This window comes from Cheilinus undulatus, linkage group 9 (genome assembly GCF_018320785.1).
Source record: "Cheilinus undulatus linkage group 9, ASM1832078v1, whole genome shotgun sequence".
NCBI lineage: Eukaryota > Metazoa > Chordata > Actinopteri > Labriformes > Labridae > Cheilinus > Cheilinus undulatus.
The window spans coordinates 30,962,983-30,989,124 of record NC_054873.1 but is presented as its reverse complement, the minus strand read 5'-3'; the positions used below and the strand labels follow the sequence as shown (position 1 = coordinate 30,989,124).

At 38.6% G+C, this 26,142-nt stretch overlaps 2 protein-coding genes across 9 annotated transcripts in view; one reads left to right on the top strand and one right to left on the bottom strand.

Moving 5' to 3' along the window:
* Positions 1–12,577, top strand: part of polg (polymerase (DNA directed), gamma) — a 14,951-nt gene extending 2,374 nt beyond the window's left edge. For all 7 annotated transcript variants that reach the window (XM_041795020.1, XM_041795024.1, XM_041795019.1 and 4 more), the window contains 20 exons: positions 749–916; positions 1,040–1,186; positions 1,302–1,381; positions 1,494–1,676; positions 1,759–1,892; positions 2,234–2,357; positions 2,456–2,680; positions 2,797–2,914; positions 4,306–4,383; positions 4,653–4,769; positions 4,877–5,037; positions 5,376–5,429; positions 5,520–5,637; positions 5,749–5,884; positions 8,456–8,702; positions 8,785–8,907; positions 8,995–9,163; positions 9,309–9,517; positions 9,610–9,770; positions 12,438–12,577. In XM_041795020.1, coding sequence (XP_041650954.1) covers positions 749–916; positions 1,040–1,186; positions 1,302–1,381; positions 1,494–1,676; positions 1,759–1,892; positions 2,234–2,357; positions 2,456–2,680; positions 2,797–2,914; positions 4,306–4,383; positions 4,653–4,769; positions 4,877–5,037; positions 5,376–5,429; positions 5,520–5,637; positions 5,749–5,884; positions 8,456–8,702; positions 8,785–8,907; positions 8,995–9,163; positions 9,309–9,517; positions 9,610–9,770; positions 12,438–12,577 — 2,892 coding nt within the window. The remainder of the gene's footprint in view (positions 1–748; positions 917–1,039; positions 1,187–1,301; positions 1,382–1,493; positions 1,677–1,758; positions 1,893–2,233; positions 2,358–2,455; positions 2,681–2,796; positions 2,915–4,305; positions 4,384–4,652; positions 4,770–4,876; positions 5,038–5,375; positions 5,430–5,519; positions 5,638–5,748; positions 5,885–8,455; positions 8,703–8,784; positions 8,908–8,994; positions 9,164–9,308; positions 9,518–9,609; positions 9,771–12,437) is intronic.
* fanci (FA complementation group I) lies at positions 12,536–26,142 on the bottom strand. 2 transcript variants are annotated; one of them, XM_041795015.1, is made up of 38 exons: positions 25,658–26,142; positions 25,451–25,567; positions 25,297–25,369; positions 25,084–25,214; positions 24,409–24,562; positions 24,210–24,267; positions 23,999–24,040; positions 23,691–23,814; positions 23,493–23,578; positions 23,257–23,389; positions 23,087–23,164; positions 22,851–22,987; positions 22,391–22,571; positions 22,190–22,277; positions 21,964–22,094; positions 21,496–21,566; positions 21,221–21,335; positions 20,736–20,858; positions 19,334–19,402; positions 19,125–19,226; positions 18,835–19,035; positions 18,162–18,283; positions 17,922–18,083; positions 17,409–17,588; positions 17,146–17,312; positions 16,978–17,048; positions 16,772–16,888; positions 16,643–16,694; positions 16,438–16,565; positions 14,203–14,268; positions 14,016–14,106; positions 13,732–13,916; positions 13,602–13,658; positions 13,461–13,520; positions 13,302–13,373; positions 13,057–13,152; positions 12,792–12,893; positions 12,536–12,677 (listed from the first exon to the last, which is right to left on the bottom strand). In XM_041795015.1, the coding sequence occupies exons 2-38, from the start codon at positions 25,541–25,543 to the stop codon at positions 12,615–12,617; spliced, it is 3,981 nt and encodes a 1,326-aa protein (XP_041650949.1). In that variant the 5' UTR covers positions 25,544–25,567; positions 25,658–26,142; the 3' UTR covers positions 12,536–12,614. The 2 variants fall into 2 exon arrangements, with proteins under 2 accessions (XP_041650949.1, XP_041650951.1); XM_041795017.1 differs by having other exon boundaries at positions 25,451–25,550.

Genomic DNA, 26,142 nt, shown 5'->3' with positions numbered 1-26,142 from the left:
CAATGGTTCCCAACCTTTGTTCCCCTTAGGGCACCCCTTACTTATATCTTAGAAAAGCAAAGCCCCCCCATGACCCACTTGGAAAGATCTATTTTGTTTCTTACTGACAAAAATCCCACATTCACTTGTTCTTGACAAAAGATCTGTGTGTCTATGTTTTATGACCGTGTATTAATGCTACTCTAGAAAAAATGATAATAAAAAGGATCTGGTAGTTTTCAGGAAAAAAATTAAAATTCTCAAGTTTCAAAAGTCATTAACAGGAAAAAAAGGAATTTTTTTTAGTTTAAAAGTTGTAAATGTACATCAACAAAAAAAGTAGAATTTTGAGCATAAAGTCAAAAATCCAACTACTGTTTTTAGTTTGTTTTCTTGGAAATTTTTTACAATACACAGTTGTAAATGTACGATTTTAACAACTTGACACTTTTCAGTCTCTTGTGTCAAAATTTAAGACTTTTTAAACTTGAAAATTCTAAGTTAGATTTCTTGTAAATCTATTACTTTGTATTCTTAAATGTTGTGACTTTTTTGCAGAAAATTAACAGGTTTTCTTAATTTAAAAAAAAATTAGGTTGGCCCTAATACACTTTGGTTTTAATCATACATGTTTTTAAAAAATATATGTACCTATTGTTGGGAACACTGGTAAAAAAACTATGGAGTACAGTAAATATGTGTAGTAGCATATGCCAGCCGATGTATAAAACTGAATGTCATGTACAATCAAAACATTGTTTTCTCTAAGGGTTCTAAAGTTCGCTTCTTGGACACCATGAGCTTTCACATGGCAATCTCTGGGCTCACTGGGTTTCAGCGCACACTATGGATGGCCAACAAACTGGGAAAAGGGAGGGGTCTTCAGGAGGTGAAGGAGCACATCAGAAAGACTGGACAGAAAAAGGAGGGCCCGACAGTTTGTATACTTTATTCACCATTGAATTTTTTCTTTACAAAATAGTTTCAGTGTCTTTTGTGACCTTTTTTGCGTCATTACTAGTAAAATTGATTTTACCATGATATTTCTGTGTATATATAGATTGGCTCCTGGAATTGGGTGAATATAAGTAGTATCAATAACCTGGGTGACGTCCATGCTCTGTATGTGGGAGGGCCACCGCTGCAGAAAGAGGTCAGAGAGACCTTTGTGAAGGGAAGCATGGTGGATGTCAGGAACAACTTTCAGGTCAGATGTTAACTCAACTCCTGTGACAGATTATCAACAGCCATGACCACAACGTGTTTATATGCTATCATCATTAGGTATCGACTTATAATTTTACCTCTGCTGACCTCCGCAGGAGCTGATGCGGTACTGCGCCATGGACGTTGAAGCCACGCATCAAGTCTTCACAGAACAGCTACCGCTTTTCCTGGAGAGGTCTGAAAAATTTTCTCCAGCTTTTAAATGTGGGAATTGTCCAGACAGAACTATCTCTTATTTGTTGTTTCCTTACAGTGCTTCAAATTGACATGATCTCATCTTTTACAAGGTGCCCCCACCCTGTGACGTTAGCAGGAATGCTGGAGATGGGGGTGAGCTACCTTCCTGTCAACCATAACTGGAAGCGTTACCTGGAAGATTCAGAGGACACTTACGAAGAGCTCCAGAGAGAGATGAAGAAGTCTCTGATGGCTCTAGCAGACGATGCCTGCCAGCTGCTGCAGGATGACAGGTGAGAAGAGCACCTTTTTTATAACTGTGTTTCTCTTTGAAGCTTTTCAGATAACAGCTGGGAATTTACCCCCCGATTTAAGGCACAAAGAAGACCCCTGGCTTTGGGATCTGGAGTGGGATGTGCAAGAGTTCAAGCTGAAGAAAGTAGCAGTGAGCAAGAAGAAAAAAAACGCTCAAAAACAAACTGCTACTCCTCTTCCAGACTGGGAAGAAGGTATTAAATTCAACTCACTTTTATTTATACAGAAACTTTCATATGAGCTCACTGGCCAGAGTTCTTAAAAATGCACAGGCAGAAATGAGAGCAGGAGATACAATTTTGCATGATTTACAGAAAGAACAACAAATAAAATGTTTCAGTGACTGAAGATCTGTAATGTAAGGCAATGTAAACCATATAAAAAGTCTTAAATGGTGAAAACACAGACTCATGGTAAAAATTAGTCCAAATGAATGAAAATGAGCCAGTGCTTCTGTTTTTAATTGGTTCCAAACATGGTGAAATACTGTTACTAAAGTCAGTGAAGTAAAACCAGGTAATTTGTTTGACACCAGATCCAGGCCCCCCCTCCGAAGAGGAGTTGGCTGGCCCGTGCCCCAGCAGACTGGCTGTGGAGAAACTGAAGGAAACTGTGAATCAACTTCCCAAGAAAAGACAACATCTGCCAGGGCACCCGGAGTAAGATCCCTCTGAAATATTTATGATCTTTCAGTTCTGACTTCTTTATTCAGTGTCCATCAGAGCCTCCCCTCTCCTCTCCTCTCTGGTCCCCTCAGGTGGTACCGTAAGCTGTGTGAGAAGATGTCTGAAGATGACAGCTGGTCACCTGGAGCCAGCCTCATCAGCCTACAAACGAGGGTGACGCCAAAGCTCATGGGTCTAACGTGGGATGGTTTCCCACTGCATTACACAGAGAAACACGGCTGGGGCTACCTGGTACCTGGACGCAGGGATAACATTGTATCTGAGGAGGAAAGCGCTGGGCTTGTGTGCCCACACAGGTGCTCAATCCACTGAGCTTACAACATCCAAACATGAGCTCATAAAGGTTTATTCTACTGTTTTTACAGGATAGATTTGGTCTGTTTGTTTACCTAAACATTGTTTTGTCCCACAGAACCATTGAGAGTATTTACAGAGAGTACTGTGAGCAGAAGAACAAAACTCCGCCTGAATATGAGGACTGTGAACCTTCAGAGGGCCTCATGTTTACTGACAGTACAGTGTGGGCCAAGGTGCGCCTCCTTACTTCATGATTTACTGCACTGTCTGGGCTGTCTTTTTATAAAATATCTGGGGAGAATATTTAAAATGTATAGAGATTTCTCAAAACACAAGAGGTACAGAAAGATGTCAGCATTGTGTCCGGAAGTCAACCTCACTGCACTGCTGTGTGCAGCATACCTGTTAATTCATCTCAGGCTGATTTGTAAGATAGGGTACCTTTGCAGTGGGATTTTGTGTACATTGAGAAGGAGCTGATGAAATGAATGTAAACAGGGTAGGGGTATTAAGTTGAGGCTTCAGCCTACAAATTTTCAGTCCTTTTTTTTCTTGCATTTTGTTTATCTTTTGTTTTTTAATGCAAAAATAGCATTACTTGATGTTTATTATTGCTATTTGACCAGTACAATTGAGTTTTATCTGTAAAAAAGATCAAAACAAACTTAGAAATAATAACGATAAAACAAAAAATTTTAATTTTAAATTATTCTTTGCTTCCCTGCTAATCTTTCTGTGCACAAAACTCCACCATCTTGGACCTTGTTGACTCTTCATACATAATGTTGATCATTTAAAAATACCAGATTGCAGGCTGTTTTCTGTCCAACCCATTCTATACCTCGCTCTCTGACTTTTTTCTCTGCATGCAGTTTTACCCCTGTATATATGCAAGTGAAGCACCATATTTTACTTAAAAAGATATTTCCAGAACCTGTATAACAACTGAAACACCTCTGCACAGGTATGACAAACAGCCTGTTAAATTGCAAATATTAATGTTTGTTTTATTGACATGTATTAGAAAGAATTTGGCTAAGTGCACATCTCTTCCCCTGCCTGTGCTCTTCTGGACAGAGATCTCATATCTTCTTCCTTGAATCAGCTGGAGGCACTCTCCTATTTTGGGGGTTACATGCCAGAGTTTTTCTTTTTCATTGGGGTTCATTGCACAGTAGCATTCTCTGCCTTGGTCCATGAATGACTCGTTCCTGTAACTCAGTTGTCATCAGGTTTCCTCGGTTCCCCAACACAACCTTGTTGACCTGGGTAGCATCGAAGCCGCTATAGCTCTCATTTTGATCATAATCATACCTTGCCTAAGGGCCCACACTAGTTACTTACTGTAAACTTTCGTCATTATTTCAAATTATGACTTTGAGCTTGCCAATTTCATGTGTGAACTTACTGAACACAGTCTGGTTGATTGCTTGAAAACTCATTTTTATAAATGTACTGACTTAAGACAACAGGAACAACTTGTATTTCATACATTCTAACTTTTATGTGAATATTCATCAAGATATTATTTTTTATGGAAGGATTTAAAAATGTTGAGTTTTTATAAATATATACAGTATAAAAATCATACTGACTAAGATATGTTTTTTGACTTCATGTCTAGGTGGAGCAGTTAAGTTCTCTGGAAAATCTGACAGAGGAAAACGGGGTCAGGGTGATGAAAAATGGGGAAAGGAAAAAGGTGACTAATGAAATGTTTTGTGAAGATGTTATGAACATGTTATGACACTATACCGTCCTGTTAAATTACTACAATCCAGTTCTCTCTATTTAGAGCTATCATCCGATTCTCTGTTGTTCTTCCTGTGCAATTAGCACAGACGTTGTATAGATAGTATTAATATAAATATTATCATTTTTTATTGCAGGTGTTATTTTTTTGTTTTACTTTACTGAAATTAAACCTTAGCTACAGTGATGTATGAAATAGTTTCCATTCTTCATTAACAGCAGTCCAAAGAGCCGCACATCACCCCAGAAGGAAGTCAGTGCCAATATCACCATGGTAATGGCCCTTATAATGATGTAGATATCCCTGGTTGCTGGTTCTTCAAACTGCCTCATAAGGTAAAGTTTCACTGTTACCTTAAAGTGTCCTGAAATAGTAGTGTGAGTACATTTTTCTTTATACAATGCCGATTTAAACATTCTCATTGAATATAAATGTATTTTAGGATGGAAATCACAACAATGTGGGCAGCCCTTTTTCTAAAGACTTCCTGTCAAAGATGGAGGACGGCACTCTCAGGGCAGGGCGGGGTGGAACCAACGCCACACGAGCTTTAGAAATCAACAAAATGATGTCCTTCTGGAGGAATGCACATAAACGTATAAGGTACTCCATGTTTCTCTAAGTGGGTGATAACAACCATGTATTTCATCTTTCACTGCATAGGTTCTGTCACCTTTTGAAAAAATCTTAAAGAATCTCTTTTGGAAATAGACTTTTGCATTTCCATAGGCTTTTACATATTCTTTGTTCTCAGTATGAGTGGGTCTGTGTGCTGTTTTTGTGCTGGATCTCATTTTGCAATGCATCCCCTCCAACCTGTCCTCACTGCTGTTCTCGTTTTATTTCTATGATTTTGTCTGTCTGTGCTGTTTTTTATTTCCTGTCATAAGTCGCTTTGTATTTGTTGTTTAGTGATATACAAAGATGTTTTTCTCTGAAAGCTCTCAGATGGTGCTGTTACTACGAAAGGGAGAGCTTCCCCACACTGTCAGCAGGTTTGTCTGTTTACATCAGTAGCATTTTTTGTATTTATCGACTAGCTATTTCGTTGTTGCAGTCTATAACAGCCTCTCTGTCTCTTAAAGACACAAAGATTTTGATGAAAAGGGTCAGTACGGTGCCATATTACCTCAGGTCATCACCGCTGGGACGGTAACACGGAGGGCTGTGGAGCCAACGTGGCTGACTGCGAGTAACGCTCGGGTGAGCTGATAGAAAAACTTCACATCACATCACCATCTCAGCTGTAGGTCTGAGCTATGCTGCTCCTATCAGCTAATTGAGATTTTTAGTTTGCTCTTTTTCTGTTTACAGAAGGATCGGGTGGGCAGTGAGCTGAAGGCCATGGTGCAGGTGCCTCCTGGATATCACCTGGTGGGAGCAGATGTTGACTCTCAGGAGCTGTGGATTGCTGCAGTGTTGGGAGAGGCACACTTTGCTGGCATGCATGGTGAGATCTCTTATCAAACCTTCTTGTAGGCTTTTGGTAAGCTAGAAAAAAACAAATTAAAAAGTAGTAGAGGACTATAAATGGGTGTTTCCAACACATCAGCTCTTTTTAGCTGTCCATTTTATATGTTTCCTAGATTTTTAATGTTCTTAATGAGAGGAAAATCCTCCTCACCTGTTGACCCTTCTATACCTGTTAAATCTGCCACTTACAAACACTTAACAGGAAACTTACAGCTCTTTTGTAAATGCACCAATTGCTGTGAGACCATTTTTGTTCATGTAAATCCTTAAATAACGACCTGTGGTCAATTAGAGGCTGGGTCCTTATTACAGCCCATTGGGCCCACACAAACAAAAAAGGGCCATCTTCCTTTAATAGGCTGAGGTATATTAGCTAATTCCTGTACATTAACAGCTACACAGAAATAGTTTAAAGACAACAAGGTGAGTGACGGAGTCAAAGCCCTGACCTCAATCCAAAAGAATTTGTGGCCGGACTTGAAGTGGGCTGTTCACGTCTGATCCCTGTGCACCCTTCACAGCTTGAGCAGTTTTGCAAAGAAGAATGGAGAAAACATTTAGTGTCCAGATGTGCATGCCTTAATGAGACCCATCCACACAGACTCAGTGCTGTGATTGCAGCCAAAAGTGCATCTACTAAATACTGACTTAAAGGTGATGAATTTTTATGTGGTCATTTATTTCACCTCTTTTTTTAATTGATATTACTTTGTAGAAATCTCATTTCACTTAAACGTCAAATAGGTTTTTTGGTAAATAAAGCTAAATTATAAACACCATGATTGTTTTGTAAAATCAATAAAAGGTAAAACATCCAGGTGGGTGAATACTTTTTATAGGCACTGTACAAAATACAAACCAGTCATACACCCATGTATTTAATTTTACTCTGATTTTCCATGTAACGTGTACATTTTGCTTCCTTTCTCAAGACTTGTTTATTTGTTATCTCGGGATACTGAAGCTGGTTTTACCATGATGATTGCTATAAAACAACCAACATGTGTATGTTAATACAGGAAACAGTGAAATGAAATAAACATACAGTGTCATGAAAAAGTATTTGCCCCCTTTCTGATTCCAGAGGGGTTTTTTTTGCATTTTTATCACACTTAAATGTTTTGTGTCATCAAACCAATTTCTATATTTCACAAAGACAACCCAAGTAAATAGAAAATGCAGTGTAGATTTGTTGAATGAAGAAATCACTTAAATAGAAGCTGTCAGACAAAGTGAAGTAGGCTACAAGATCTCAAAAAGAAACGCATAAAGAAATTCAAGAACAAATGAGGAACAAAGTGATTGAAATCTATCAGTCTAGAAAAGGTTACAACGCCATTTCCATGGCTTTGGGACTCCAGCAAACCACAGTCGGAGCCACTATCCACAAATGGAGAAAACTAGGAACAGTGGTCAACCTTCCCAGGAGTGGTCAGCCAACCAAAATGACTCAAAGAGTGCAACGACAACTCATCCAGGAGGTCACAAAGGAACCCAGAATGACATCCAAAGAGCTGCAGGCCTCACTGGCCTCAGTTAAGGTCAGCGTTCATGACTCAACCATAAGAAAGACACTGGGCAAAAATGGTATCAATGGGAGAGTTCCAAGGCCAAAACCACTGCTGACAAAAAGAACACAAAGGCAAGTCTCACATTTGACAAAAAGCATCTTGATGATCCCGAAGACTTTTGGAGAAATTTTCTGTGGACTGACGAGACAAAGATTGAACTTTTAGAAGGTGTTCAGCCCGTTACATCTAGCATAAAAATAACACCGCAATTGATAAAAAGAACATCATCCCAACAGTCAAACATGATGGTGGCAGTGTGAGGGTTCGGGGCTGCTTTGCTGCTGAAGGTGCAGTTATTGCTGCCAAGGGTGGCACAACAACTTATTAGGTTCAAGGGGCAATTACTTTTTCAAATAGGGCCAGATGGATTTGGGGTTTTTTCTACCCTTAAAAAATGAAATAATCATTCAGACACTTAATTTTTATGTACTTGTGTTGTCTTTGTGAAATATAAAAATGGGTTTGATGATCTGAAACATTTCAGTGTGATAAATATGCAAAAACACCAGGAATCAGAAAAGGGGCAAATGCTTTTTCACGGCATTGTATGCATGCATCTCCTCCCACGCCATCTGTAACAATGTGCTTTTTAAACATGTTTGTTTTGTCCTGTTGCTTTGTTCAAGCATATGTTCACTCTAAGGTCTAAACTGAAACATTTTGTATCAATAAATTGAAGTAGTTGAGAATAATTGGATTTTTTTTTTTAATTTTGGTTGATTTTTCATTGAAGAGTTGGTGGTGGGTCCTGAGGATAGACCTACAGAGAACCTCTGATCTGGCTTTTAATACAGTATTATTAACTCAAATAGAAAAAGAACCTTAAAGAACTTCAGTTGTGAATTCTTTAAGATAAATTAAATGTTAGACCTCCACTAAACCCCTGCTGTCCACTGTTATTCTGTGTGAAGCACAGATTTACAATCATACTTCGATGAAGCAGGGCTGTCTTCATCTGATGTGTCTTCTGGTTCTAGGGTGTACAGCGTTTGGATGGATGACCCTCCAGGGGAAGAAGAGTCAGGGCACTGACCTGCATAGTCGCACTGCTGACACGGTGGGAATCAGCCGAGAGCATGCCAAGGTGTTCAATTACGGGCGAATTTATGGAGCAGGGCAGCCCTTCGCTGAGAGGCTCCTAATGCAGTTCAACCACCGCCTGAGTCAGATAGAAGCTGCCAGCAAGGCCAGGCAGATGTACGCGTTGACAAAGGGCACACGCAGGTAAAAAGAGGTACCATTGTGTGCTGGTGGGGAAAAGTTTTAACTTTCTAGAGCTCAAATGACTCTGTTAAGTTTTTGTCAGATATCATCTCTCAGAGGAGGGAGATTGGCTGGTTCATGAGCTGGATATAGAGGTGGAGAGAGAGGAGAATGGAGCCATCACCCTGGAGGAGTTGCGGAGGATCACCAGATTAGCCACAAAGAGGTAGAAGAGCAAGGGAAAAATCACAAAAACATCCACATTTAGGAGTACAAAAACCCATTTCTGTTTCTCTGTTTTGATATAACACAGCTCTAGACGAAAGAGATGGGAAATGGTCGACAAGCGTTTTTGGGCTGGAGGAACAGAGTCGGACATGTTCAATAAGCTGGAGAGCATTGCTCATTCAGCCGAGCCAGCCACTCCTGTTCTGGGCTGCAGGATCAGCAGAGCACTGGAGCCCAAAGTAGTAAAGGATGAGGTCAGTGGGACAAAATAACCCTCAATTCAAAAGGCATACTAAGCATATTTATAAGGGATGCCTTCAGCTGATTTTCTGTAGAGTCCATATTTGATGAGGTTTTAAATGGTCTTAAAGATAAGCGGTTGTCATATTTTTGTGTTAGTTTATCACAAGCAGAGTAAACTGGGTGGTCCAGAGTTCTGCAGTGGACTATCTTCATCTGATGCTAGTGGCCATGAAGTGGCTCTTTGAGGAACATGACATTGACGGCCGCTTCTGCATCAGCATCCATGATGAGGTGCGGTACCTCGTCAGTAGCAAGGACCGATACCGAGCAGCGCTGGCTCTTCAGATCACAAACCTGCTCACAAGGTCTGCTCTGTCATGTTCTATCATTCCTGTAGTCAAATCTGTTGCATTATAGACAAAGAACCCTGACAATGATGTGCTTCTGTGTCCTGCAGGTGTATGTTTGCTCATGCATTAGGGATGCAGGATCTTCCTCAGTCTGTAGCTTTCTTTAGTTCAGTCGACATCGACCAGTGTCTGAGGAAGGAGGTGGACATGGACTGTGTGACCCCCTCCAACCCCACAGGACTGGAACGGAGATACGGCCTTCCATCAGGTGAATGTGCACTGGAGTCTTCACAATACCATAATTTTCAATTCTGATATGATACCAGCTAAAATTAAATGATATTGACATGTTTCCATAACACAGCAACAGAAAATGGTGAATTAAACAGGTAGTGAGGATAGAGGCTGTTCAGGAGGTTGGAGTGAAGAGGCACACAGCTGGCAGAAAGAGAAATGTCTTCTGTATCAGTCAACAAAATCTCAAATCTTCTTCCATACCTGGACGGAGGTTTTGGTGTGTTTTTAGAGCTCTGTCTCTCCCCACTTTGGGTCAAAATACACATGTGCATGTTTTTTCTTCAAGACTTTGCTACTTTTGAACGTAAAATACATTTAACAACCTCAGTCCGCACACCTTTATCAACTTTTATTTGTAGGATGAGACAGAAAATAAATAAAAAGTAAGAAGAAGGACATTGAAGTTCAAAAGCAATGTAATAAACATGAAATTATTCATTCTTATAATAACGCTTGGAAGTCCACGGGCTATGCTTGGTGTTTACTCAATACTTTTCTTTTGACAATATAAATATCTCAGAAGATGTTTACCATGCTCATGTTTGGTATAATTTTTTCAGCACAACCTCAACTTTTGGAAATGATTTTTTTTTTAACTTACTGTTTTAGATAAATATGAGCCCCCCCCACCCAAAAAAAAAGAAAAAATGTGAAAGTAAGACAATTCTTGAAAAAAAATCCTAAGTCATAATTATGAGAAAATAAGTTGAAATTATGAAATCAAAAAAGTCAAAATTATGAAAAAAAATGTTGAAATTATGAGATAAAAAGTCATAATTATGAGGTTAAAATTAATAATAATGAGATAAAACATTTAAATTATGACTTTTTATCTCATTATAAGGACCTGGGATTCTTTTTTTTTTTTTACTTGTGTAATTTCCACATTATTCCTTTTTTAGGTCGGCTTTCTTAGATATAGGACTTCCAAAAAACAAAGAAAAACAATAAACAATCAAAATATGATGAACATGTTATTTCAAGAGTTAGAAATTTATAAAATGCTTTAAACTTACACATAAAAGTGGTACAATTACATATTTTAAGACAGTATTTTTTAAAGAATGCATATGTATTTATAGGGCTTTTTTTGTTTACTAAACCAATGTCCAAGTAATTTTTGTATTTGAGTATTTGGAGAACAATATGGCATTCTTTGCATTCCAACGCTGTGAGGGATCTCCAAACAGAGAAAATTAAACATAAAAAGATGTGAGACAACATCAAGCTAAATGCATAAAATACAATGATATACATTTCAATTTTGAATGTCCCACTCTACAATATTTTATGCAAGCAATTTCAAGGAGTTTTTTTTCCTCCAAAATTACCAGAAATGCTGAAGTTGTAAAGAAATCATCAGTGACATTCCTGCACAGTTTGGAATACTGCACCCCATTTGTAAAACTAATTTTTATATCAAATTCAAATGATCATATTTCCTTTAATCAGAAATAGCACATCATGTGTGCGTGATCGTGGCCTCTGAGGTTTGATATTAATAACTTTATTTTGTTTTTATCTAGCACTTTTAAAACAGATGTTTACAAAGTGCTTTAACAGACATAGCAAAGATGTGAACTCAGGTTAACATTAACAGAAGAGGTCTTAAAGGTCAAACAAGTTGGAGGTGTAGCACAAAGTCAACATAAATTAGCACAACTAAAAGGAATGGAAATGACAGTCTTGAAATGTTGTTAAAATAGTAAATGATGAAAATATTTAGAAAAAGATTATATAAAACAAAAAATTCTAATAACATATTGGCACATTTAAGAAGATGACATCACACCATTAGTAATAAAACAGAAATAAAAGGATTATAAGCATAAAGAAAGAGATAGAATAAGTGAATTAAAAACATAAAAGCAAGTCTGTAAATGTAGATTAAAGGAGTGAATTACTGTTTCTGTAAGCCTCATCTCCTTGGGCAGGTCGCTCCAGTGGAAAAAACAGCCAATAATAAGAACCAAAGCTATACCCAAGTGTCAGTGTCCACAAAAATTCAATACTGAAAGACACGAGAAGTCGTTTTATTGTGCCAAAACACTTTCGTTTTATTTACACTGCTTCACACAGCCTCAGTTGAAAACAGTAAAATATAATATTTAATCACATCAAGCAGGGTAATTAATTTCAGAGAATAATTACAATGTTTTCGTATTTATTGGCAAACTACCAACACTTATAATCTCTTACTGTTGAGGCTCAGAAAAAAGCCCAAGCAAAATACTATTAAAAAAAGACTACAAAACACGTGTCAATTGAATAAAAGCAGAGAAACAAAATAGCATAAAAAAACCCAGAAGTTTTAAAGCTGTAACATCTCTTTAGATTCATCTATACTGGTAATGCACTTGTTGCTTTAGTGCTGTAGCAAGTAATGGCACACCAGGGAGATCTTAAATATTGCAGTCTGCAGCTACTAGATCCTCTTAAGTAAGAATTGTGAGTGTTTGAATCAAAGTCGCAACAGAACTTGAAAACTTTTAGCTGTAAACTTGCAATGACAGTCATAAGAAACCATTAAAACTGAGATTTGACTTTTTAAGAGGTATGTTATAGAATATGCACATTTATTTTGAACTACAAAAGGAACACAACCACATTTTTAATATTGTGCATTAACTTTCCACAGGTGAGGCTTTGGACATTTACCAAATCATCAACATCACTAAAGGCTCTCTGAACAAAGGGAGACAGAGGTTGGTGGGTGGAGCTTCGTTATCAGAACAGTCTGAAGTGCCGACAGGCGGCTCAGCAGCTGAACCAGCCTAAGACCAGAGATTGCCGTGCATTGGGGTGGAGCAGGAGATCACTGTTTTTTCTTCTTCCGTTTGGGTTCTTGTGTCTCCTCTGCATCCTGTGACTCAGCAGGCTGAAAGGAAAGAGGATGATGGACACTGAGATCTTAGGAGGAAACTATTGGAACAGAGACTGCTGCACAGAGAAATGTTCATAAAGGTCAGACTGTAAACCTGCACTGATTTACCTCATCACCATCGTCCTGCTCCTGTAGGGCTGCATCCAGAGTAGCTGCATTGATGCGGAAGTCTCTGGAGGTGCTCAGCTTCATGTACTGCATCAGATTCACCTGCAGAAATGTAAAAACACGTTTCTAAAACCCTGTGTTATAAAAAAAAAAAAAAACACGTATTCTGATGGTTGTCAGGCGGCTTATCGTTAATATCTTTGTTGGACAAGTTTCTTCATGTTTTTAAAAGCCATAGGTTAAGTGTTGAAAAAAACACAAATACCTTTGACTTCTTTGAGAGTGTGATGAGGAATTTCTCGTATTGCTCAATGCAGAAGATCAAGTTAGGGATGGCCTTGGTTTCACGCAGAAGTTTGGCCTAACGAGAAAAAATCTGGGTCATCAAACTTTAAACTATTTTATTCATAACTTTAGGTTTAGGTTCACATTTAAAGATGGCAAGAAAGATACACAAAAGATGTAATAATTATCAGCCATTTTAATGGTATAAGATGTGAATATCCTTACAGATGCAGCATTGTTTGCTTCATTCCTTTTCTTTTTCTTCTTTTCATCTCCACCACCACTGAGTTCTCCACTCTGATAGAAAGAAAATCTCGATTAAAGACCTAAAATCTCAAAACAGTCAAATTAAAAACATAAATATGAAACTGGACTGGGCTGTACCTGAGCGTATGTGATGAAGGAGTAGCACTGTGGTGTTAGATGTGAGCCGGAGAGTTTGACCTGCACAGCAAATGCTCTGTTAATTCACTATCAGGTATACTGAAGGTGTCAAATAGAGGAACATCATGTCATCAGACTCACCAGCTTCTCAAAGCGCGATGGCAGAGCACCATGCAGGCTAGCAAACACTTGAATGTGCTAAAGAAACACAGAAAATAAATTTCACATCACAATATCTACCTTCATATTGAAATCTCAGACAAATACGTACATATTTGACCAGCGTAGTGAGGATGGTGTAGGTGCGGCTCAGCTCTCTCAGCAGTGTAATGGTGCAGGTGCCAGGCAGCAGAGCTGTCTGCACCAGCTCGTTCAATGCCGTTAGAAGAGTCCCAAGCTGCAGAGTCACAGCTTTCTCAATCGGATCCTGCTGGTCTGCGGTCTGAGTGGATTCAACTATAAAATGCAAAACCACAGAAGTTAAGTCCCTTTTTACCTCTCAACTCCAACCCTAAAGTCAACTAAGCATCAGTGTGAAATGCTTCTTAATCCAACCTGATTTGTCAGAGGGTGTCTGGCTTTTCTTTCTGGCAATCAGCCAGTCCACTTCATCGAGCACCCGGTCAATCTGAGACAGGACCAGCAGCTGGAGAGATGGATTCAAACAGTAATGAGCACAAAGGATTTTGAGGTATACAGGTGTAATTACAAACTAGGATCTGAGATTTAATAAAACACTCACGGCTGCTGTGGAGGCAGTTTTCATGTTGATAATGGCAAAGTGGTTCTGTTTTTCCACCTCCACATCCTGATCAAACACAGGAAATGCACATTTAAAATACAGTTTCCCTATTACTGTCAAATATTTATTTAGCACAGCAAAAATCAGGGCAAACAGATTATTTTAGAATAGGGATCATCTTAAATGTAGCACGTATGCATGTGACATTAGAGCTGCAGTGAGGAGATTTAAGCTTGTTATGAATCTGACTTAAATGAATGCAAGTAAGCCTCACTCAATATTTTATTCAGAGTTTCTTAAGTTTGTTCAACTTGTTGTTTGTGACACATTGTTAAACTACAGGCTTGTTTGCTCCTGTGTTCTTAAAGTTATGAATGCCATGTGCAGCTGGAAGCTGGTACGTTTTCCCCAGTGAGCAGAGAGAAACACCCCTTTTATGAGTATTTAAAGTCTTTCAGTGCAAGACTGTAAGGTCTTGAATTTGGTTGTTTTTTATTTCTATAGTAACCTTGAGAGGTTGTTTCTGTAAAATGCTTTAAAATAAGAACTAAAGAGTATTATAAGTACCCTGAAATGGGAAGTTATATCTTTTTTTTCTTTTCTTCAACCAAAAGGAATGTTGTTTTTCCTTTTTAGCTTTAACTGTAGAGCAAGCTTGTAAATGGGTACTTCTAGATAGTGGTATAACTACTTTTAGGCTTCTTAATTAAAATATAAGGCATTTCATTCAGTTACCTTATGGTGTCGGTTAATTTTTCTCAGTCTAATCTCAAGATTGTCTAAGAGAGCCTAATTTATATTCTGCAGTAGGAAATACTGCTGGCATTATTTTTCTCTGTTGTCACATTTTTGTCTTACTTTCGGCAACGTATACGTAACTGTAACTTGTTAATGTTATTCCTAAGAAACTGAGGATGAGATAGTCTTTAAATGTAAAAAGAGGGTCTTGAAAAAGGTCTTAAGTTTTGCATAAAAGTCAGATTTACTGTACATAGCCTGTATGATAGTTCTAAAGTGGATTTAGTGTTGCTCAGAATTGAACCACAACAGACCACTTTAAGTAAACATTTGGCACTGCTAACAGATAAATCAGATTGTCAGTTCAGATAGCGCTGTCATCAGAAACACTAGTTTAAGCCTCATCTGGTATTGTTTCATAAAGAATATGATTTGATTGGCCTACATTTACTCTAAAAGCTGATACTGTTAAATGATAAAACATAATTTGAACACATTCAGATATCCATGTGTGAAGGTAGGTTTTTATTGTTTTAAACAGGTGTTTAAGGATTTTTTACTTTAGTGTTAAGTTTATATTCATTATTTTACATTTTGCATTTCGGATCAAACACTACATGGTTGAAATCAAATTTAACCACTTTTAAGTCATACATTTTTGCATTTTTCTAACAATTTAAAGTGTTACATTGACAAAAATCCAGTAAAATTTACTTTTAAATGACAAGTTGGTGTGTCAATTTAAATTAAGCATATTTTGGTGCTGATATGTGTATAATAGTGATTTAATCCTGTCATATCAGCACTTAAATGTGCTTAGAGATCCCTAGTCTTCTTAGATTTTCTTGGTCAAAAACAAATCACGGATAAAATTGAAGGTCAGAATCTTCTAATAAACTGTAAGCACATTTAAATAAATTTCTCCTTAAGAAAAGTTGATGAATGAGGGCCAAAATCTCTTTATGAACTTATAAAGCAAACAATGCTATTAGTGCTAGTATTGATTATTAATTCTCTGTATTTCTTTGTAAATGCCTTTAACAGCAACAAGGGTGAAAGGCAGCATATAAAGCAATCAGTTTCACGCAATCAGTTTCACGTAGCTGAACAGCATTTGCTTGAATATTTTTCACAGTAAAGATTCTTAATGAGTGGTACATTTCCACATTAAAGCTAAGACTACCACCCAGAGGATATGCTGTGTATCTCTGAGGGATACATGTGCTGGACAATGGGGGAACAAGAAGAAGGCATTTTCTGTGGTTGTGGGATTTGTAGAATTCTTTTAAGCAAGTGATGAACATGAAGCCCGATGACTTCGCCCTCCAAAATCTAATCAGATCATCCTTGAGTTCAAGTGTACTTTTGTGCAAAGTTTGAAAAAAATCCCTTTAAGAATGCTTGAGATATTACATAGACAAGAACGGCCCGGACAGAAAACCCCAGCTGATACAGAAAGTAAGTTTAAAGTCTGATGCGTAGCTGTGTCCTGTGTACCTGATCAATGTCTCCCAGTTGGCTGTGGATGTCCTGGCAGAGCTCCAGGAGCAGCCTTACTGGGCTCTTGTAGAGGCCATGTAGGCTGAAGAGGAGAGAGAGCAGGCCCTTGGAAAACGCTGAATCCTCTAAAAGGAAAAGGATATTTTCAGAGCGCACCTTACAACTCTTCACAAAGGCACAAAGATCAGATAACATCACTCACCAAAGCTTGTCTCCTTGCAGACTTTGACAGTCCATGTGATCATCTGAACAAACTGTAGATGTAGGTGTGTTAGTTGGACTTATAATACGATATTTTCCTTTAAACACATTCATTTAGGGTGACACCTACCTGTTGAGAGGATGGCTTGAGCTGACGTGAAAGCACGCTCAGGATGCTGACCAGCAGCTGCGCCTCTTTGCTGTTAAATTCATCCTCACCTCCACTTAGCTGGGTGAACAACGCCCTCTGGTGTCAGGGAGAGAACACTGCATGTTAGTGAGAAGTCTGAAAAAAGGTCAAACAGTCCTAGCTAAATTTAAAGCTTTAAGATGCACCTGAAACTGTCTGATGTAAAAGAAGTTCATCTCTGTGACATCCTCTGGCTCTTCATTGTCCTCTGACACTTCTGCAAGAAACACAAAATGGAGTGAATTTCAACAGTCCACAGATGAAAATACCTGAAATCACTGCTTTTATGTTTTTTTAATGTATGCCTATCTGACCCATAGTTGAGAGGAGCTGGGGCATCCTGTCTGGATATCTCTGCTGACAGGTTGTGAATATCCTCAGCAGACCTTCCAGACACATCAGGGACAGGCTGGAGCGCTTCTCCTTCTTCCCAGCATCCTCCACAGCGCTGGGGATGTTGGTGTAACGCCACATCAGCACACTGGGAGGAAAATTGTACACAGAGTTCCAATTATTTAAATGAAGACAAAACTTGAAAACTTAGTGCCGACATTTTTTCAAGGGAAGAAATTTTAACCTTGTCATGTCACAGAGGAACCGGAAAGTTTTATCCGTGTTCTGCCCGTCAGGCCCATCTGTGTGTCCAGTCTCCTCCAGCTGCTGGATCTTCTGTACAGCAACACTGACTGCATAACGCACAAACTCTCCACTAGAGCGAAGCACTGACAGAGCCTCCTCTCTGCTCTGAGTACTGTCTCTGAAATGAGAGAAATTTGACATTTTGGTTACAGTTGTTTGCAGAAGTGCTTTCTGATACTGCATAGTTGTTCCTACAACTTCTATATTCCACTTACAGAACACACATCTTGAAAAACCAGTTGACTATTTTAGATTTTGTCATTTTGCACTGCCTACAAACACCCTACACACAGACAAGCCTATTACGGAATTAACTTAAAATAGCTTTTATGTTCTGTATCTTAATAGAAGTATATTATGGTTTTAATTCATAAAATGCCTTCTTTATATTCAAAAAGGGCTAGCTACTCTTTCAACAAGCCTTGCTAACAAAGCCTCCTTAAATATTTACCTGAAGAGCACAGTGAGTAGCGTTGATATGAAGCCTAAAGAGAGTAAACTGCGTGGAGTCTTATTCGTAGGGACTCGACCCTTTCCAGATTTTTCCTTCAGGATCTCAGACAGTTTGTTGTAGCGGTTGAAGAACTCCAAGAGCTCCTCGAAGTTGCTTTTACTAACAAAAACACAAAATAATTATTGCAATATTTCCAACATTTATGCTTCTGCCCACAGAAAAATAAGTGTTTGTTACCTGTAGTTTGCTTTATTAAAGCTGAACTCCATAAGGACCTCATACATGCCCATCACCAGCACAGCGTAGATGTTATTCTTCACCCCAACGCTGGATCCCATGGAGAATTCTGCCGACTTGTCCTGGCAGAAACATAGACAGAAGATATAGTGCCTTATGTACATAATCATCTCTTTGGCTTTTACAGCCAAAATTTGATGGACAACTTAATGTGAAGGTACAGTAATGCAGTTTTTTTTTTCCACATAATCTTCAATGCAATATATCTCTCCCTCCCATTTAAAAAAAATACAGACTTTATTGCTTCCCCCTTTAAATATAATCCCAGTTAACGCAGTTTTGACATACAGTAACGATATAGGAAAAGTCAAAAGAGGATCAAAAGAAAGTTGGTGTTTGAGAGCCACAAACTAATAATTTGCAAAAGTGCATCGGCATGTTCACAAAGACCACTTGGAAATGAAAACAAAAGATGGCAAGGACATGATCATGTAGTCATTCTAGAGGTATTCATAAGCTCATTTTCTTTCACCAGGCTATAGCATACTGCTGACAAATCAATAGTGATTTCTCCTGCTATTAAAAGAAAACTTAAGTCTGCAGACACCTTAAAAGTCATTCAGTGTATTCCTGTATGCATCAGTTTTACAGTATAAACCTCTGTGTTGCATACCAGTTCAAAGTCCTCCAGCTCACTCTTGATCATGCGTCTCATCATACTTTCCAATATTGCCTGCAGTTCAGACTGGTATCCCTCCTCCTCCTCCTCCTCATCATCGTCGTCGTCATCACTTTCCTCAGCGTTGCGGCGGACTGATCGCCGCATGTTCTGCACCCACTGTAGGCAGTGTACTGTACAGCTCACCAGATGGGCCTGAAAGGAGAAGAAACATTATTTATGACTGACATAAACACAGAAGAAAACACTATCATAAAAGCCTGATAAGACATAGATAAGAGCACCAGAGGCTCCTGCAGGTAGACTTGATCTCCGAGAGCAGTGATGCATGGCTCCAGTTTAACAGGAGGAAGGAGGTCTTGTTCAGGCTCATAGTATCGCTTCAGCTAAGGTTGAAAGACAAAATCAATTCAAATAAAATACAGGTGGCCACATGAAAGGTTAATTAGAACAATTTTGTATAATAAAGTGTGCACTTGAAAGACAGGCATACCTGGGAGAAGAGGGTCTGCATGATTGAGCCTGCAAGTTGAGAGTTGCGACGAAGAACATCATAAAAACCCTGAAATAGAAAAGATTTTTTTCCAATAAAGAAATGTTTTCACCCCACTTGACGTAGATTTAAGCTTGACACATTGAGAACTGTTTTTGTGTTGGCAGCTTTAAAAACAAACTGAAAAATCTGATGAAAGACACTCACTTTGGTGAGTCAGATCTAATTTTAACCTACCAAGGGACTGCAGGTGTAAATTGGCTTCAAGCTATGGTGGCTAAGTCTTCCCACCCTGGCTATAATGCCACATATTTGAAATATATAATTTCAGAATTGTAGACACCTTTGGATCTTATTAAAGCATTCAGTCTTTTTGGGTCTCAGGTCTCAACTTGACAACATTTGTCAACTCTTTCTTGCAAAAGGGCTAAAAAGCTGTTTGATGGTGAAGGCATTTCTTCTGTTTATTTAAGTTTTTTTTGTTAGGGACAGATACAGTATGCATAGACAACTGAGAACAGGCATTCCATGCAAGTCTCATAGTGTTTGTAGCGAATGCTAATTTGCAATACCCGTCCCTAGAAGGGCTTTTTATGCGCACAGGTCAGCCCTCTTCAGGTCACCCCACAGAGTTTCAGCAGGATTCAGGTCTTGGCTCCATACGGGCCAGCCCAAACTTTTCTCTTCTTCTGTCAAAGCCATACTTTTGTAGTCTTGGATTTATACTCTAGGTCACTGTACTGCAGAATGGTGAAATCCCTCTCTTTGTCTTCAGCTTTCATGTAGAAACCTGAAGGTTTTGAGCCAAAACCAACTGGTTTTTGGGACTGTTCAGAATTCACTTACACCTTAGCTAAGACCCAAAATCCAGCTGAAGAATAAATACTGCTGCTTCCATTTGGTTTGTTTTCAGTTGAATTGTACATCGCTGCTGTCGGCAAAGATTTCCTATCTCTAGAATCACCAACTTTCAAAAAATAAAAAAGTAAACTTTATTTTTCAATTAATTTTAACACTGAATGATCAAAGTCAGCATCTTTGATACTTTTTTTTAATCATTTTAAAATTGTTAAAATCCCACTGACAGATGTAAAGGTGGACCAATAGCACTGATTTATAAAAAGATCATGAAAAATGGAGATATGAGGTTTTAGCCTGACACCAGCAATATGTCATAGATAACATTAAAGGTGTAAAAAGCTCTGAAATGAAAATCTTTTACATCACAAAAACAATCTCTTATGGAGCCGTAGACTTTTTATAGCTTCTGTAACTCTGGTACTATGCATCAAATGGAAACATTTATATTAGGTATTGTACATTATCGCTTCACAACACAATAAAATTTAATGAAACAGAGCAGCAACATTTTCAAAGTTAGAAATTTTTAAAAAATCCTTACTTCGTAGAGCATGAGGCGAACGTCAGCCTGCTGGCTGAGGCAGCGACGCAGGCTGCTGAGGATCTCCAGACAAAATGCTTCATTAGCAGCAGAGTTGTAACGAGAATGAACGTCCACTTGAATCTGTTCAGGCAGATGGTCACTGTGTGTAAGACTGCAGATATTTTCACAGTTTTTCTAATACAATACTGTTATGTATATATTAACAGGAATCTGTACATCATTGATACAGTCTACAGAACCAAGCAGCAAGAAAGCTAAACCAAAGCTCCTTGAAAATGTGTATGCACTCCTGAAAAATTCCCAAAATTTGGGGGTTGGGATCCAAGTGTAAATCCAGAAATTTCACACTGACTTTCTGCAGAATTTTACAGCCAGCCCCCATGTAAAATGTCTGCAGGAAGTCACAGAGAGCTGATGAGTGAATGCTGCAGGCAACATTAAAAAATTACTGCAAAGACCACAAATTGTAAGTGGAACCATACCTGGCTAGAGGAAATTGCCTGGCTGCACTGGCTGGAGGCCAGACTGCCCAACACTTTGAAGTTCTTCAACAGCAACAAAAAGCCAGTCACTGCAGACTTCCTGCCATCCAGCTGACTAGTAAAGAGTATGGAGGAAGAGCATTTCAAGACCTTTGTTGAATATCTGATATACCTTCCTTAGTAATGACTGTAAAAATCATCAAATGTGCAAAAGAAATCATGACCCAGTAACTCAGCAGATATCTTAATCTAATTAAGAGCAAAGCAGCACTCACCTGGAGAACATGGCCTTACGGAGAACAAGAATCAAAGCATCTTTCAAGGACATGCTGACCTTAAGCAGGGGCTGGGGATTAAATAAGGAAAAACAACATCTAAGTAAGTACGTAGAGGGTAAGAAAAGTTGATTTATATTGCACATTTTAAGAAGAGATGTCATAAAGCACTCACGATAAAAGATCACAAAAGGCAACACAATAAAAAAGAAAATTACAGAAAGGTAGACTGAGGCAGGTTAAACAAAAGCAAGTTGAAACAACTGTGTGTTCAACTGAATTTTGAAAAAATGTACAAAGAGTTCAGAGCTCTCAGTTTGGTTTGGAGACAGCTTCTAAACCACAGCCTTGAATGCAGTCTCCTTAGTTTTAAGTCTGGTATGAAAAGCATCTTCAGACCCTTATCACAGGACCTATGAGTTCTGAAAGCCCTCTACAGTGAGTGTATATGTCTGTGTTTTTAGGTACCTGAACTGCTTTAAGGAGACCCTGAACTGTGGCCAGCGGCAGGTAGGACAGGTGGTCAAACGTCTCTGTCACTTTTGAGGATGACTCCAGGAGGATCATGGGAGCAGAGATGACAATGTCAGTGAAAAGGTCTGAAGGCAGGGACACAGAAAAGAAAAACAAAAGTTAAAATGTACTTATTAAGGTAATAATACATCTGTGTATTATATCTCTGAGGGAGTGTTACCTAAGTAATGGCTAACAGGAGAGGCTGTCTTTGTAACCAATCGATTCAAGACTTGCTCCAGTATCTCTCCTCTGATTGGCTCGTGCATCTGTCGCGGGAGGAACACACATCACACAGCAAGAAAAACTGAATTTAAACATGTACTGGATGATTAATGCATACACATTGTGATACTTCTATAGAATAAACACCACATGTTACCTTGAAGCCCTGCAGGAGCACCTGTCCACCAAGCTTACATGCCTGTTGAGCGGGGGTCCGGGCTATGGAAGCAGAGCCTTCTGTGGTCTTTCCAAAAGGTCCAGGTTTGGGTCCAAAGTTATCCATGAGGAAGAAGCCCAGCTGCACTAGACCCTGGGTCACATGGTCCCAACCAAACACACTGAGCAGGTGGAGAAGACATGGGAAGAATATCAAGACATAAGAAGGCATAGTCATGTATATTGACTTTGGTCTTCATTTAAAAGAAGGTTTAATCAAAAGAACGATTCATTTTACATTTGAAACTTTGACATCATGTTCAAAATTGCGAATCAATTGGAAGCTTTTTATCTTAATTACATTCTAAATTTACATAGTAATCAGAATAATCCCTCTTATGTTTTAAGTGTATCTGACCAAAACAATTGTAGTATGTTTCTAGTAATGAAGTGTCTCCAACCTGTTCTTGACTGTATCCTGTATCATCTGAGCCACACTGCAGTGTACAGGCAGGAGGTCCTGCAGGAACTTTGATCCCTGCTGCAGTTGCTCATCCTTAAAGCTCTTGATGACAGCACCCTTCAAAAGGTCAAACACCTGCCAAAACCAGGTGAAAGAAGAGAATCAAGTACAAGGAAAGGAGTACAAAAAGTAAGACTTAAAAATAGCATGGGGAAAACTAAATAGATTTCTCACCTGTTCTTCATAACGCTGGATTCGTGCCACTGAAAGCAGCAGGGCAACACTGAACGGGCACAGGTCCCCATATGATGTCTGTAGAAATGTGATTCATAATTTATGATAAACTTAACATCATAAATATCAAAAATAGTATGTAAATAACGAATAAATAAATTCTAAGTAACCTTAATGCTTTTAAGAAATTCTCTCCCAAGTTCGTGATCAAGCCGTACAGCAAATACGATGTGGAGGATAGCAGTGCCCTCTACATGCCTTAACTGGTCTTGTGGGATGGACTGAACCTCAAGATCTAAGCTCCTGATAAAAAATAAATAAATAAATAAAAAAACAATCACTGAGTAGAAAGTTGGAAATATCAAATTTAAATTTGATACAGTATCTTAGAGTAGAAGCCGCTCACTCTCCGTGTTTCTGCTCTTCCTCCTGACGTGCATCTTGCTCCTTAAAATAATTGATTATTCCATCCAGGATCTGTTTCTTACATCCCTAACAGACACAGAAGTGAGGCGCATGCATTTAGATACTCAAAGAAAATGGATTACATGATGACTTGTTGCTAAAGTGAACTATGCTATTTCTCGCACACATATACAGTTACCTTAGCAGATAAAAGCAGCAGCTGGTAGACCAATGGAGGGACCTCCTGCAGATCCAGCTTAGTAAACATCCTCAGGACTTTCTCTACAACAAACTGAAGCTCCTCTGTTGATAAGGGGACATCCCTACAAAGAAGCATACATAAAAATTACTGAATAATGCTGCATGTCCTGACAAAACGAAGCTAACATGGTGATATGATTGTAAATCAGTACCAAAAAAATACAATAAAAAAGTTAATGAAAGGTCTTTAATGCAGTATTCTGCATAAAAATGAACAGTTTCTAAGGACATGGCCTAAGGTTCTACCTGAACATTGTTGTGAGGTGAATGACACATTGCGGGTCCCATCTGAAGAAAGAAAAACAAGAAAGCATCCTTATTTCATTGATCCATATCTATTAGTTTGAGCTAAAAAGTTTGGAGAAAAGATATTCTGTCATTAGGAAAAAAGCCAGTGAAAAAAACACCTCTTCCTTAAAATAGCACATGTAGAGTTTGATATCTTTTGAGTTCTGACCTGCTAGAGCAGAGGCTGTTGATCAGCTGTTTCTTGTATTCCTCACCATTGAGTTCACCTAAAGTTTTTTTTTTAAATAAAATAATAGGCACCATCAAGAGACACAGTTTCATATTCATCCACACAGTTTGCATCTCAGAGATGCAAATGATTTTTGATGTGACTTAAAATAAAACAGGAAGTGAGGCATTGCACTTACCTTTGCCATAAGACAAGGCTTCACATGCTGAAAGGGCAGTCAGCACAGTAGGAAAGAGCTCCAGAGATTTCCCACTGCCCATTTTTCCCATCTTAATGGCTTCAACGAAAAGGGACGCCAGCTGTGCAAGGCAGGGTCCTGGAAGTGTATGAGTCTGTGTGCAACATTGAAAAGACAAAGTAGTACACTAGGAGTAGACACGTCAGTTAATAGGGCTTATTTATATGAAGGATGGAAGTAGTAAGCATTTAATCATAAAAGTGGAGGTGATAAAAACTCATGTGAACTGAATAATGCATTTTAAGTAAATAAGAGGGGATAAATCATGGATTGTTTTGAGGTTGTAAAAAGGCATATAAATTGAAATGAACGAACAAAAATATTTTTTATCATTAACATGCCATTTTTGTGACTTCAACAACCTTTGAGTCCCCTTTCCTTAAATGACACATAAAAATGTGAATGTAAAACAATCAATAAATGATAAAATTTGCCATTATTTTCATCCAATTGTCCCAATTTTCCCCAAATCAACCTCAGATTAATTGATTCTACTAACAATTTATCACTTCATTTTTTCATTAAAATGCATTTTTATCACTTCACCCATCACATACTGAGGGTTAAATAAATGAGTAAACTGAAAAAAGAAAAATTGACAGTTTTAATTTTTACCTCCAGCATCAGTAGTCCAATGATGTCAGCTGCCACCTCAGTCTGAAGATCCCCAGATTCACACAGAGGGATGCAGTGCTGATAAACAAGGAGTCTGCGGTTTGATCCCTCAGTGGAGTTGGAGGGTGAGCCTACATGAACAAGCACACAGTTCACTTCTGCTACACCCTACATGACTGTCAGGGCAGAGAAGCTCTTTCTTAGTGGACTAACCTTTAAATATGCCTTTTATCATAGAGCCGACCTTCTTCCCCTTTAGTGCACAGTTGGTAATGACGGTGATCAGCTGGAAAGCAGATATAAACAATAAGTCTGACAAAGCAACAGTAGCCTCATGACGGAAGTCGAGCTGACAGAATTACTATACCTGGTCATTTGTAAGAGAGGTCAGGTATTTCTGAAGTTCAGCTGTACTGTCTCCATCCGACAGGCTAACTATTTTCTCTATTTCCGCCCTCATAATTTACCTGTGGAGATAAACGTGCTGTGAAAAGCAGGACTAGTGAGAACGCTCAGTATGTTTATTCCATAAACGTCACATTTGATAAACAGCATGCAGAGATGGACACTCTACCTTTTCTTTTCAATGGTTTGTCGTCGGCAAAATTTTAAGTTTGTCCCCGAATTTATCTTAACCGAACTTGTGAGTAAAGTCAAGTCATCGGTATTGTTCGTGACGCTTTCATAATGTCGAATGTAATTCCCGCCAGTGGGCACTTCCTGTTTTGCTTTTTCGGTTGCCTCTTTAGACCCAAAATGCCGCAAAATAACATTATATGATTAATCCTTACGGCGTCGAATTTAAAGGTTTGAAGTGTGTAGCACAAGTAGCGGAATTGTATCATACACATGGGAAAATTTTCAATGCGTCTTATTCCCTTTTGAAACAGTTAACAGAAATCTCGTTTTTACTTATCTGGCAACCTCAATCACAAAGCACGCCCCTAAAGGTAAAGCATTTTTTTCCTGTTGCCAACATAGACACGAAGATATTTTCATGTTAGAATTATTATATCTTGGCTCAATGGTATTAAACTATTTGTATATATAAATATCTTA